Raw genomic sequence first — 13,992 nt, 5'->3', positions numbered from 1 at the left:
TGAAGAAGCTTTATGGATGAAGAGATGGAATTATGCAGACGGGGTGGCTTTAGTTGAATTACATGGGATGAAATAAATAGGCTTCAATTTTTGAGATAGTTGATAAGTCAGTGGTGTCTTGGAATGGGAGAGGGATGACCACACCCAAATTGTTAATGAACAGAAGATATCAGTACAGCAGTAACGTATTATTGCTTCTGCAGCATGGGAGATACTTCTGAAAGGCAGCACTGGCGAGATGCAACCATATCTTCAGGCCCACCCCATGTAATTCATACCTGAGCAAATGTCTTTCAGTACACATTAACTATCACGTACAGGTTATTGGAGTGGCATGGGGCCAGGTCATGTGGGAACGGCTTCCATTCTACTGCATCAAGTCTGAGTGAATGTTTCAGTTGACAGTTCTTTTTAAAGAAACTGGTAATTTGAATATATATTTGTGTGTGTGTGTATGTGTGTGTATGTGTGCATATGCAACTGCTATCTTCTTTGAAAGTGAAAAACCAGATGGGGAAAAATAAACGTTCCAGTGCTGAACCTATGTGAAGGCCATTCATCTATCTCAGAGTGAATCATAGATCCATGATGGCCTATGATGGTCACTCTTTCAATGTTGACCAGAATGACTCAGTATCACAGTTCTGTCATTTTAAGTGGTTTTAAGAACAAAGTAATGTAATTTGTGTGAGTAGAGACCACAGCTCCATGGCAGAGCATAACATCACTGTCAGCTAGAAGAAATTATATAGAGCTGAGTGGGCTGATGATCTGATAAGGCAGCTGTATGTGGTTTATTTCTACAGTGTCGTTTGTTTCAATTTGTAGTTACCATATTGCCTACTAAGTATAGACAGTCTAGACATAAGCAAAAACAGAGAAGAACTGGCAGAAGGGGGTCTGATCCTATATGCTCTAACTGGAAAACACAGTGGTTTAATGGTTTTAAAAATGAGATTTTATTATGTATATTTAAATTTATTAGCCCCCTTGGTGGCCCTTATGAAGACCGAAAGGCAGGGTGAAAATTTTGTAAAATAAATAAATAAATAAATACTTCTCAATCATAATGCCTCAGAATAAGTAATAAGAAGGAAAGTGTAGTGGAACTTGGTAAATATGAAAGCAGGACAGTACCAGGGATTTCTGATCCAACAGATAAACCACTGCCTCCATCAGAGAGCTTCCCATCAATATACACTCTCCAAGCGCCATCAGTGCTGGTCCAGGTGACGGCAATGTGATGCCAGTTGCCATCGTTTACAGAAGGGCAATCTGTAATACTCTCCATCCCATTCACATAAAGAACCCACCTGCATTAATTTAAGGGGGGACGGAGAGAGAGTGAGTGACTGAATTGTATGTAAACAGAATACCCACAGTAGTTCAAGTAAGAATCTCTTTCTTTTCCACATACATACAAGGCTGGTTCTGATATTTACAAATCACTTCATATGGAGCAGACCAGCCATTCTCAGGAGCACAGCTATGTAATGTTTAAACTGGCACATCTCCCAGTTGCAAAAACATCTAATTGCACAAGAGGTCTATATGCTCCAAATACAGCCTTGGGTTGAGCTCCCATATGAAGAGAGACATACTGAGACTTCCCTGGGCCGTTCAGAGTTCTTTTAAAAAAAAAATCCAGATTCTATCTATAAATTGAGATCATGCTATATTCTTGATCAAGAATGGCAAACTTGGGTCCTGCAAAACAAGATTTATCACTCCGTCTTCTACCAAATTTAAATCAAGATGCAGTAAACATTATGCTCAGTTTTACCTGAGTGGACCTCCCTTTCCCACATTAAAATCTAAAAATCAAAGGTTGCAAGAGGCAGAGCTGTGTTATTCTTCAGTGGCACACCTTAATTTTGGTTCTGTGTACAACGTTCTGGACAAGCCCCAATGCATGTGCTTCTGAACAGAGAGAAGCCATCAATCACTGTTGATGCCAACTTTGTTAGATATCCTTCCTGACCAGCTGTGTGGCAAAACACACTTCTGTTCATGCAACATAAAGAGACCCGTAAGAATAGAGCGGCTGGTCTAGCATTTAAGACAGTACTGCTGCTAAATCATATACCCGTTGTAATCCGTAAGCAGAAACGCATTGTCGCTTTGATTTTCCACTGCATAAGAAATTGGAGTCCCGTAATTAGTAGTATCAGTAGATTTCATCCAGAAGGCACAGGTGATCTCACTTAGCGCAGGGAGGACACTGTCAAGCAGAACATAGCCATAGATCCCAGAAACTTCAAAATCCAGATTGAATCCAGAAGACTGTTCTGCAATGAAATGGGAAAATACTCAGGCTTCTGCATTTTCCAACTTCAGTAGCATGCTTGCAAATATGCAAATTTAAACAGAGCAAAAAGATTTGAAGGGCTCCGACTTATGTATTCTGTACCTGCCAAGTGAATGGGACGTAGAAGCTGATCTTGAGATAGTCCTGAGATTTCCAGCACCTGTAAACAGTGCCTGAACAAATACACCCCTTTTACAGAGAGAATATCAGTGATTTCATCTAAAGGATTATGCCCTTGTGCAGTGTAGTGGCTAGCACTGGACAAGGCACAGCAGGGCCAGGTTTTAATCCCCACTCAGCTATGAAGCTCGCTGGCTGACCATGGGCCAACCTAAGCAATTGCACAAGATTGTTGAGAGAATAAAAAATGAAGAAGGGAAACAGCCGATCTGGACTCTTCGGAGGAGGGATAGGTTAAAAACATGGTAAACTAATTGTCCAGGAAGCACAAACAGAAGCGCGCGCACATGCATGCACACACACACAAACCCATTTTTAAACAGCTTGTTTTAACACCAGCTTTGAACCTGATGTCTTTTCAGTGCTATCACAAGGGGCTTATAACCTCCAGCACTTACCCACAGCCTCACTGGGAACTTCTGTGGCACTAAGGACAAATGAACAGGCCCAACTCCACTGGTTTACATTTAGCAGCTGTATTCAGTTCACCTTACATTCTAGAGCTGAACAGCTCCATCTTTCCCAACTTATCAAAAACAAAAGCAGCCCGTGGATGAAATCCAGAGAAAGGTCAGCAAGCTTCAATCCAACTATTAGGAATGCGCAGAGATTTCTTTTTGTACTTCTTTTTGTTTTCAGTTTTAAAAAGAGTAACCTGATTAGGTTTTTGTTAAATCAGTTGTTGGAAGAATTTCTTTGATATATTCAGTTCTGTTTTTAATTTTCATTTGTTACAATGATAAACACATTTTTCTGCCTGAAACTTTCTCCCTCCCATCCCAAGTCAGACGAAATTCTTAGGGATCATAATCCTGGTAACTGGTAACTTTCAGGAAGATAAGAAAAAGTGTCCTCATTTTACAGGCTAATTAAAATTCTCACTTCCAAATTAGACACAGGGAGGCCCTTGGCAAACCAAGATAGCAAACAGTGGAAACAAATCAGAGACCCAACATAGCATAGCAGTTAGAGTATGTGACTAGGATCTGGGTGACCCAGGTTCGAATCCCTGCACCGCCATGGAAGCTTGCAGGGTGACCTTGGGGCAGTCACAGTCTCTCAGCCTAACCTACCTCACAGGGTTGTTGTGAGGAAAAAATGGAGGAGAGGAGAATGATGTACGCCACTTTGGGTCCTCAGTGTGGAAAGGTGGGATATAAATGAAATAAAAATTAAAAATAAAATTAAAAATAATAGGTAACAGTAAATACCCAGGTCTGCCCATCGATATATAAACAGAGCAGAAGCCCTGTTTAAAACACAGATGGGTGCCTGCTTTCCTGGTATACCTTGCTGTATTCTGTATTTGAAGTATTTTTTCCCACCCAGCTCTGATGCTAGAAGAGAAATCAGGCTAAGGGGAAAAAACACTTTAAGCACTGGTGTGCAGCATAGAACGAGGCAGGATTTGGTCCCCTTTGCCCTTAGTCTTTGAAAATAGTTTCCTACCTCTTCTTTCTTCACATGAGAGTGGCCGTCGTCACACGGGCTTCTATTTAGCGCAAAAATGGCGCAATTTCCCGGCAAACACCCACCGTATTCCAACACTGATGGGATTTTCTCTCTTCTGCTTTGTGCTTGATAGTCGTGATATTTTGCGCCTCAGTGTGAATGCCTCACATCGATGTTTTTCGCCTCGCCATGCCATAGGCCCACCCTTTTTTTCTCTCCTCAATCCCAGAATCCATTTCTCCCGCGACTCCCCCCTTTTTTTTTGTAATAATGTCCTTATATCGCTGTAACAACATCACACAATGAAAATTTTCTGCTGAAGAAAACAAGTAAAAATGACTGAATTGCCATTAGAGAAATTTTTATTTTAACCCCAAACCACACCTTGCTAAAAATGGCAGTGTTCAGTCATTTTCTGTTTTTTTTTTTAAACATTAATGTTATTCCGTTATAGCGGAATTAAACGCCAAAAATTTTTAAAAAGGGGGGGGGGGAGGAGCTGCTTCTGCGCCCATTAGAGAGAATGGAACAGAGCGCTTAGGTGTGGACAGCTGGGAGCGCGAAGAAACGCGAGGTGACCCAAAGAAACGTTACTGTGCCTATATCAGCGATGACGCTATATGCTGTAAATTTAATGGAACAGATGCCCCTTAACGATGGCCAGTGGCAGAGTAATTTAAATTCATCCCTAGTTCAGTCTTTGGTTCAATTAACAAAAAAAGCTGTCTATAGTTTTACTTATCTGGACTAATGATAGCCTAGAGAAAGAATTTTTACGTGTGGTGATGCCAAGGGAGGGAGGTAAGGGTTAACTTTTCTAATCACATTCTCCTCAGCTTCTTTTAAGGAAAGTTACAGGTGTGGAGAGGCCTCAGAACTTGCTCATGCATCTCATCTGGTTTGAGCCTAAACAGATTGTCACTTTTTACTTACTCCAGGAAACACACAAATTAAGGCGGCATGGAAGATGCTGCCTGGTGTCTGCAAGGGGGGTGTAGCCTCCATTCCCCTCCTCTAGTCTGCAGCAGTTTGTTAGTCTGCCTGTACATGCAACAAAATCTTTTTACTCTGGCTACCCAATGATAGCACTGCCTATTGAGAGGGGAGAGGGGATAGTATAACATCCTACTATATAAAAGGCTAAGCGTATTCAAGACAACTCACTTCCTATCCTGGTGCACCACCAGAGGGTGCTGCTGTGGAGGGAAGCCCAGATGAGGCAGCCAGACCTCCAGAGAGCGTGGCAAGGCAGGAAGCCCAGGCAGGGATCAGGAGCAGAGCAGGTGGCAATGCCCTTTCCTTGCCTTCACCCAGCAGAGATCAGGAGCAGAGCAGATGGCAACACCCACCTTCTGCCTTCACCCAGCTGGGATCAGGAGCAGAGCAGGTGGCAATGCCTGCCTGTCCTTCACCCAGCTGGGATCAGGAGGAGAACAGGCGGCAATGCCCATTGACTGCCTTCATCCAGCTGGGATCATGCGCAGAGCAGGTGGCAATGCCCACCCGCCACCCTCACCCAGCTGGGATCAGGCACAGAGTAGGTGGCAATGCCTGCCCATCCTTTACCCGGCTGAGATCAGGTGGCAATACACACCCCCTTTGCCTTTACCCAGCTTGGATCAGTAGAGGAGTAGGTGGGATAGCCTGCCCCCTGCTATCACCCAGCTGGGATCAGGAGCAGAGCAGGTGGAAATGCCCTTTCCTTGCCTTCACCCAGCAGAGATCAGGAGCAGAGCAGATGGCAACACCCACCTTCTGCCTTCACCCAGCTGGGATCAGGAGCAGAGCAGGTGGCAATGCCTGCCTGTCCTTCACCCAGCTGGGATCAGGAGGAGAACAGGCGGCAATGCCCATTGACTGCCTTCATCCAGCTGGGATCATGCGCAGAGCAGGTGGCAATGCCCACCCGCCACCCTCACCCAGCTGGGATCAGGCACAGAGTAGGTGGCAATGCCTGCCCATCCTTTACCCGGCTGAGATCAGGTGGCAATACACACCCCCTTTGCCTTTACCCAGCTTGGATCAGTAGAGGAGTAGGTGGGATAGCCTGCCCCCTGCTATCACCCAGCTGGGATCAGGAGCAGAGCAGGTGGAAATGCCCATCCCCTCTTCACCCAGCTGGGATCAGGAGCAAAGCAGGTGGCAATGCCCGCTCCCCCTTCACCCAGCCATGATCAGGAGCAGAGCAGGTGGCAATGCTTGCACTCCGCCATCACTCAAGTGGGATCAGGAGTGGAGCAGGTAGCAATGCCCATCCCCACCATCACCCAGCTGGGATCAGGCATGGAGCAGGTGGCAATGCCCGTCCCCGCCTTCACTCAGTTGGTATCAGGAACAGAGCAGGTGGCAATGCCCGCCCCCCCCTTTACCCCGCCAGGATCAGCCACGGAGCAGGAGGAATTGCCTGCCCCCCTTCACCCAGTTAGGATCAGAAGTGGAGTAGGTGGCAATGTCTGCCCCCCCCTTCACCAGGTTGAGATCAGGCGAGGAGCAGGTGACAATGCCTGCCCACTTCACCTGGCTAGGATCAGGAGCATAGCATGAGGCAATGCCCATCCCTCTTCATGCAGCCTGGATCAGGCACAGAGCAAGAGGTAATGCCTGCCCTCAACTTCACCCGGCAGGGATCAGGAGTGGAGCAGGTGGCAATGCCCGCACTCCTTCATTCAGCCAGGATCAGGAGAGTAGAAGGTTACATTGCCTGCCCCCTTTACCCTGCTGGGATCAGGAGTGGAGCGTGAGGCAATGCTCTTCTCCCCCCATTCAAGCTGCTGGAATCAGGTGGAGAGCAGACGGCAATGCCCCCTCCCACTTCACCCAGCCGGAATCAGGCACACTGTTTTATCTTCTCATTCAGAATTTTCTGATGGAAGTGAAATGGTACTATTCACAAATTACAAAGCTCTGCTTGTGACAGAGCCATGTTCTCTTTTCAACCATGTGAAGGTACACTATTTCAAGTACGAGAGCTACTGGACCAACTTTGTCCCTCTGGTAAAGTATGCAAAAAGCTCTGGATACTGCTCAGTAACAAAACACCAGATGCCCTTACAACATTTATGCCTTTGCAAAGACGTGCATAAAGCACCTTAAGAGGGAACTCTTTCCTAAAATGGGAGGAAATCTAAATGCAATACTGAAGGTCTGTAACTCTGTAGAAAACAAAACTCCATTATGAAATCTGCTACATTCATAGAAAGCCAGCATAGTACCATTTCAGGACTGCACAACTGTTTCCTGGAAACCTCGCTGAGCACTGTTTTTGCTGGTCCTGTGTACCTGTTTCACACCTGCTGCCTGTAAAGCCAGGGCGACATTTACAAATGAACGAGTTCAAGGCATCCACGCACGTTGCTTGGTTTGCACAGGGGCTGGATTCGCACTCATTGATGTTCACTTCACATTGTGGCCCTGTATATCCTGCAACACACTGACACCTGAGAGCAAAACAGATGGGTTCCATTATTGTTATTCAAACTATTAAATGATATGGTTACTGCAGCACTAAGCTTTCTATTCGAGTAACACAGGGGACCGGAAGGAAAAAAAAGAGTTGCTGAATTTCAAACTTGTCCTAGTAGATTATGAGTTGGAATGAAGCGAACTCTGCTGCCAAGTGGATTGGGTAATTTTTGACTTTTCCTCAGTGATCCAGAGTTTTCAGGATCTGGGTCCCCAATTGATCAAGGCTGGGCCTTTACAGGCCTCGGGCCTTTGTGTGACCTTCACACAGTGCAGGAGACCGCTCTTCAAGTGTCATAGTTCTATTCAGGGCTCATTTCAAGGAGGAACGTGCAGGAACGCAGTTCCAGCAGTTCCCCAAAGACGTCACATGTCAGGTGGTCCTGCCCACCTGATCCTTGGCCATTTTGGGCCCGTTTCAGCCTGGGTTGGGGCCAAAACAGTCCAGATCGGGCCTCTGACGGGTGGTGGATCACTTTCCTACTCAGCAGCAGCCCGATCCTGGCCATTTTGGGCCCGTTTTTGGCCATTTCAGCCCCCTTTTGCCATTTTGGGCCCAATTTCGGCCCTGAATGGCCAGGATTGGGTCCAAAACAGTCAGAATAGGTGATGTAAGGGGGTGTGGCATATGCAAATAAGTTATGCCAATGACACACTTCTGGTGATGGCAGGGGGTGTGGCATATGCTAATGACTTATGCTAATGAGTTCCTCCAGCTCTTTTTCTACAAAATGACCCCTGGTTCTACGCCATTTAGAGCTTCATAATTTTTGGAAACAAACTGGGAGCTCAGCGCTAGGTTTGCCAACTCTGGGTTGGGAAATACCTGGAGATTTGAGGGGTGGAGCCTGATGAGGGTGTGGTTTGGGAAGGGGCTGGAGCTCAGCAGGGCATAATGGCATAGAGTCCACTCTCCAAAGCAGTTATTTTCTCCAGGGGAACTGATCTCTGTGGCCTGGAGAGCAGTTGTAATTCAGGGAGATCTCTAGCCACTACCTGGAGGCTGGTAACTCTATATTCCGCTTTGATAGGAAATGAACATTATTTTTTAAAATTAAATTTAATTAACACTAAGTTTATTAAAAAGCTGAGTTCCCCCTCCGAATATTTGTTAGAATTTTTGGAGAAACAGTATTGAATTGTTTTATTAAATACAGCCAGTTTCCGTATCCTTTTTCTTTTTACCTGTAGCCACTGATACCATCTTTGCAAGTGGCTCCATTTTTACAAGGTCTACTGAGACATTCATTAATGTTTTTTTCGCACAGGATACCAATAAATCCAGAAGGGCATTTGCAACGGAAACCTCCAATCTGATCTTCGCAGGTGGCTTTGTTTAAACAGGGGTTTGAAAGACATTCGTTTACATCTGTTTCACAGTGAGCACCTGAAAAGAAAGATTTATTTATTTGTTTGATTTCTAGCCCGCCCTCCTTGCAAGTGGGCTCAGAGCGGGTTACAACAGGTATAAGGCAACAAATATAAATACATTTAAAAACAGGAAGTAGTAAAAGGCTTTAACTGAATTATAAAAAAAAATTCTTGAGTTTCTTGAGTTCAGGGACTAGATTAGATTAGCCCTTACTATCCTGGTTAAAGCCAAATAAACTGGGAGAGAGAGACAAGGAGGAGAGAGAGAACAGCTGGCAATCCTAAACCAAAACTGCTGACCTCGATGGAAACAAAATACAAAGCACTAACCTATAAACCCTTCTGCACAGGTACATTGGTAAGCATTTGTACCATCAACACAGACAGCTTCATTCAGACATGGATTTGAACTGCATTCATTTATATCTTCTTCGCATAGTAAACCTTCAAACAACAATGATACAGGGAATATGTTAATAGCATATACGTGTACTCATACGAGCTCACAAACATGTACTTATACATGAAAAACACAGTCCTGCAAACACGTAGTATTATGTTCCCAGAACAGTGGAAAATAATGCATTTTTAAAAATCAGTTGTTAGGCATATGCATTCTTATCTCCTTTGCCCTTTGCCACATCATCAAGTGGTTCTCCAAGTCTTTTTCTTCATACCACAAGTTCCTAAGTTTCCTAGTAGGTCCTATACAGCCATTATTTGATAGTAGCCCTCGCAACTTTCGATTCTCTAAATTTAACGGGCACAGCTTTTTATAAGGTGGAAATGCACCAATATAAAAATGCTACACATATTTTTGCCAGTCATACAGCTGTGAAGTGTGTTGAGGAAAAAAACAAGTGAGACTCCTATATATCAACTACACATGTTCATGCTGTTAAAGCTTTCCAGATGTTACAGTCACGTGTACCGGAGCTTACCAGCTCCATCTAGATCCTCCTGATATGTGTGGTTGCCATGTTGTGTAAACAATAGCAACATGTGTATTTACCTATGTAAACATCATTGCTATGTTTGACAGTGAACTCTAAAAAATCTAATAGTCTATGTTTACTATAGCTGTATGTACATGATAAATACATGCATTGCCCTTGTTTACACAATATGGTGACTGCATGTTCCAGGAGGTCATACATGTGGCTAGTAGTCTCCTGATATACACAATTGTAATATATGAAAAGGGCTGCTACATCTCTAAGAAAGATCTAAAGAACTACCTTAAGCACACCAAATGTACGTGGTGAGGGTTTGCCCATTTTGGATGGAACAATAGAATCAAAATAAAATAATTTCAGTGGGACATGCTTCAAAATAAGTAAGCTTGGACAGTTTATTTAGGTTAGTGTCCTGTATGCAGATAGTTTTGTTTATCTAAAAATATTTAAATGCTGGCTTAGATCCTGTGGAAAATTACTGTGGATAGACAGATTTCTGTAAGAGTAGCACAGCTTTCTTACCCCACCCCCACTGAAGCTCAAAATGCCCCAATTCTAATCCTCAGGGACAAGGAAACAGCAAGAGGCAGAGGTAGAAGTATGCAGCAAGAGGGTGAGATTGGTGAAAATCACCCCTCCTTCTGCCCATGGAAATGTTAGTTAGGATCCAACCCTCTGTTACATCATATTAGAACTTTTCCTGAGTCCACTGAAGAAGTTCAATCTTTGTAAGAAATCTAGGGAAGGCAAAATAGTTTTAAAGAGGAAGCAAATATGACCCCAACTCTTTTTTCGAAAAGTATGTTGATGCCTTCTTTTATTGTTTGTCACCTGTGTAGCCCGGCTGGCACTGGCAGGTGAATGTTGCAATGCCATCCTTGCAAGTCCCTTTGTTGAGACAGGGGGAAGACTTGCACTCATCAATTTCCACTTCACATTTTAAGCCTACAGCACAGGGGAAAATATATCTGGATTACTAAAGAAAGAAAAAAAGAAAAACAAAGCAAAATTTCAAACAAACATGCCATGTGGCTCAAGTTAAGGCTATAGTATCATTTGCCTGGACGGGTATCCTATGGGATCATGATATTTTCTACGAAAACACAGTACCTTAGAACTAGATACATATGACAACGTGCTACACAAAAACTATGAGATCCAGCTAAAGTTTTTTGGACATGCAAACAGATCCTCAGCGCATCCGCTCAGAAGTATGCTCCATGAAGTACAATGGGACTTTTGGCTACATAAGCATGCATTGGATTGCAACACTATGCACATTTACCTGGTGTATGTCCCAATGAATTGGCAGAATCAATTTCTGTATAAATTTGCAACAGGATTGGGCTACATATTCCATTGATACCAGTGGAACCAATTACCCAGCCACATAGTTTCAATGTATACTCTGAAGTAAATTGCACTTAGTGCAGACCATGCTTTGAATAATTAAAGAAAAGTATAAGTGAGTGAGTGGAGGGCAGTATCCAGCCGTAAGAACCCAACTTGTTATGTTGCAGAGGGAATATTCTCTAGTGGTTTGTCTATTAATGAGAGCAAAAATATTCCCACAAAACAGAAGTGCAAAATGGATGAGATATAAAGGTGTTTGTAGACGTTTTCTAATGTTCACTACTAACCAACAATTCCATATATATTTTATGAGCTTTCTAAAAACTGCCTCAAGGTGTTTTCCAACACTGTTATTTACCTGTATATCCAGGTTGGCATATGCAAATATACCCACTTCCAACTTGTTTGCATGTGCCACCATTATGACATGGTTCCAGGAAGCACTCATGGAATACCTGTTGCCAATAATGATACAATGATTAAGAAAGAGGGGAAAATACATCAATGATGACTATTCAACAGCAAACAGCAAACCAGATCACTTTTTTCAGCAGCCCTCTAAAAATAAGCAGTATGAGTGTATAATATTTTAGTTCTAGATATGCCAGGGTTTGAAATGTCTGCTTGCCCCATACTCAAAACAGCACTGGTGAATTATTGCAACACTATGTCTTGCAATGTGCTGTTACAAGAGCAGTTTGGGCCATATTTCCTTGTTTATTTTCAAGAATTATTAAATACTTGTCAATTATCTTCAGAAAACAAGAACATCTTTTGGTTGTGGCTTTGTAAAGTTTACTTGCCATGCCTCAGAAACAGTAACAGTGACAGAATTCCAATGTTAAAACATTTGTTGTTCACACAAAATCTCCTTGTTTTTTACCATCTGACACCCTATTTTCTGAATCTCTCTTAACTATTTTAAAAATATTAATTCATTAATTAATGTGCATGGTTTAAAGAAGTTGCTAACCTGAGACTAGAGACAAAATACACTCGAATTACATGGGTAATTTGAGTGTGTTTTGTAATTCAAGTGTATTTGAGTGTAATTCGAGTATATTTTGTTTTTTGTAGTTTGACCCTAGGTTTCTGAGAGAAAATGGCTGAACTTAGGTTCTGGACTATAGTATTATAAGGCTTGTGGCCTAGCTCAGAAATGTGTTCGCAGAGCTGATTGGAAACACCTGTGGAGCAGTCTCTGAGGTCCCCGGAGATTCAATCTTGAAGAGACTTTCTCAGAGAGTTCTGAATTAACTCCGTAGTTTTCACATAGCTGAAATGCCAATTAACAGCTTGGTCCTGATTGGTTCTCGAATTGTTGGATGATTCACTGAGACCAGAAAAGATGGCTTCTCAGTTCTTTTGTCCCTTGCCTAGTTTTCATCATGATGCCAGAGAGAAGCTGAAAGCTGTATGCTCTTCTATCACCTCGCCTTATGCCAAACCAACTAGGCACCAGAGAGAGCTTGCATTCTAATGGATGAGTGAGATATGCAACAATGGAAACCACTTAGAGATGCTTAGGTAGCTAGCTCTCAGGTTTTAGATAGGCAGTTTTAATGTGTATCAACTTGTTTTAATGCTTGTTGCCTGAGTAAGAGTGCTTCACTCTTTTGAAAACACTCCTTAACTAATAAACTTATCTTTTATTAAGTTGAGTCTGGAATTCATGTCTTGTGCATGGGTTCACCCCAGAAACGAACCCTGAAAATGGAAAGCCTGGCCTTTGGGAAAGGAAGAGCTTTCACAAAAAAAGGAAGTGTGTCTTGCCTGCCTGATTGCTGGAGTGGCTGTGATCAGAGCCTAGAACTGGGAGGTGAGGTGGTGGGTTCCCTATATGGTGGCAGTTGGAGGATATTTTGGGAGTTTGTACCACGACAAGCTGTGTTCTGTGGTAAAGCTTGACAGGCAAACAGTTTATTGTTTGCTAGGAAGATGCGTCAGGGTGGAGATGCCATGTCAGCTCCTCTTCCCAACCTCTCTGTCTATGATGTGGCTGCCCCTTTCCCCCTTCGTTTTTATTCATTTTTTAAAAAATACACTAACACCTAGATGGTCATAGAATTACAAGATTACAACTATAGATCTGGGGGAATGGAAGCCTTTGCAACAACATAGCAAATTACCAGTTTTTATTTTTCTTTAAAAAAATAATTTCTAGGCCTTTTTGTTACTGTTACAAGGAGAAATGTGCCTTTCCCCTATAAGGTAGCATGCATAATGGATGAGGGATACACTTCTGGGTAGCAATGAGTGTGAACAAGATCTTGGAATACTGGTGGATGGGAAAGTAAATATGAACAGTCAGTGTGATGCAGCAGCGAAGAATGTGAACACCATCTTGGGGTTCATCAACAAAGGCACAACATCCAAATCACAGGATGTCATTGTCCCACTATATACCGCGTTGGTCAGGCCCCACTTGGAGTACTGTGTGCAATTCTGAAAGCTTCACTTCAAAAAGGATGTGGACAAATTGGTGCAGAGGAGAGCAACCAGGATAATCAGGGACCTGGAGACCAAGCCCTACGAGGAAAGTCTGAGGGATCTGGGAATGTTCAGTTTGGAGAAGAGGAGATTGAGGGGAGACATGATTGCTCTCTTTAAGTATTTGAACGGCTGTTACTTAGAGGAGGGAAGGGAGATGTTCCTTTTGGCAACAGAGGACAGGACTCAAAACAATGCTTAATTCAATAGTGGAACTGGCTGCCTAGGGTGTGTGTGTGGCAGTCTTCAAGGCAGTGGCTGAACAAATACTTGTTTGGGGATGCTTTAGGATGTCCCTGCATTGGACAGGGAGTTGGACTAGATGTTCTGTAAGACCTCTTCCAACTCTATGATTCTAGTCAAACACCTGCAGACAGAGAAACAGCAGCTCTGTTGTAAGGGAGCTTCGGATGGGAAAAG

The 13,992-nt window shown here is 43.3% G+C and overlaps 1 protein-coding gene across 1 annotated transcript in view; it reads right to left on the bottom strand.

Annotated features, from left to right (window-relative positions):
- SVEP1 (sushi, von Willebrand factor type A, EGF and pentraxin domain containing 1) overlaps nucleotides 1-13,992 on the bottom strand; it is a 313,507-nt gene that overhangs the window by 239,519 nt on the left and 59,996 nt on the right. Inside the window, exons 20-26 of the mRNA XM_054986548.1 lie at nucleotides 11,441-11,537; nucleotides 10,561-10,674; nucleotides 9,104-9,217; nucleotides 8,588-8,789; nucleotides 7,220-7,377; nucleotides 2,087-2,288; nucleotides 1,138-1,313 (exon numbers count right to left, since the gene is read on the bottom strand). Of these exons, the coding sequence (XP_054842523.1) occupies nucleotides 1,138-1,313; nucleotides 2,087-2,288; nucleotides 7,220-7,377; nucleotides 8,588-8,789; nucleotides 9,104-9,217; nucleotides 10,561-10,674; nucleotides 11,441-11,537 (1,063 nt within the window). The remainder of the gene's footprint in view (nucleotides 1-1,137; nucleotides 1,314-2,086; nucleotides 2,289-7,219; nucleotides 7,378-8,587; nucleotides 8,790-9,103; nucleotides 9,218-10,560; nucleotides 10,675-11,440; nucleotides 11,538-13,992) is intronic.

Source organism: Eublepharis macularius, chromosome 8 (genome assembly GCF_028583425.1).
Source record: "Eublepharis macularius isolate TG4126 chromosome 8, MPM_Emac_v1.0, whole genome shotgun sequence".
NCBI lineage: Eukaryota > Metazoa > Chordata > Lepidosauria > Squamata > Eublepharidae > Eublepharis > Eublepharis macularius.
This window is presented reverse-complemented; position numbering and strand designations above follow the sequence as displayed.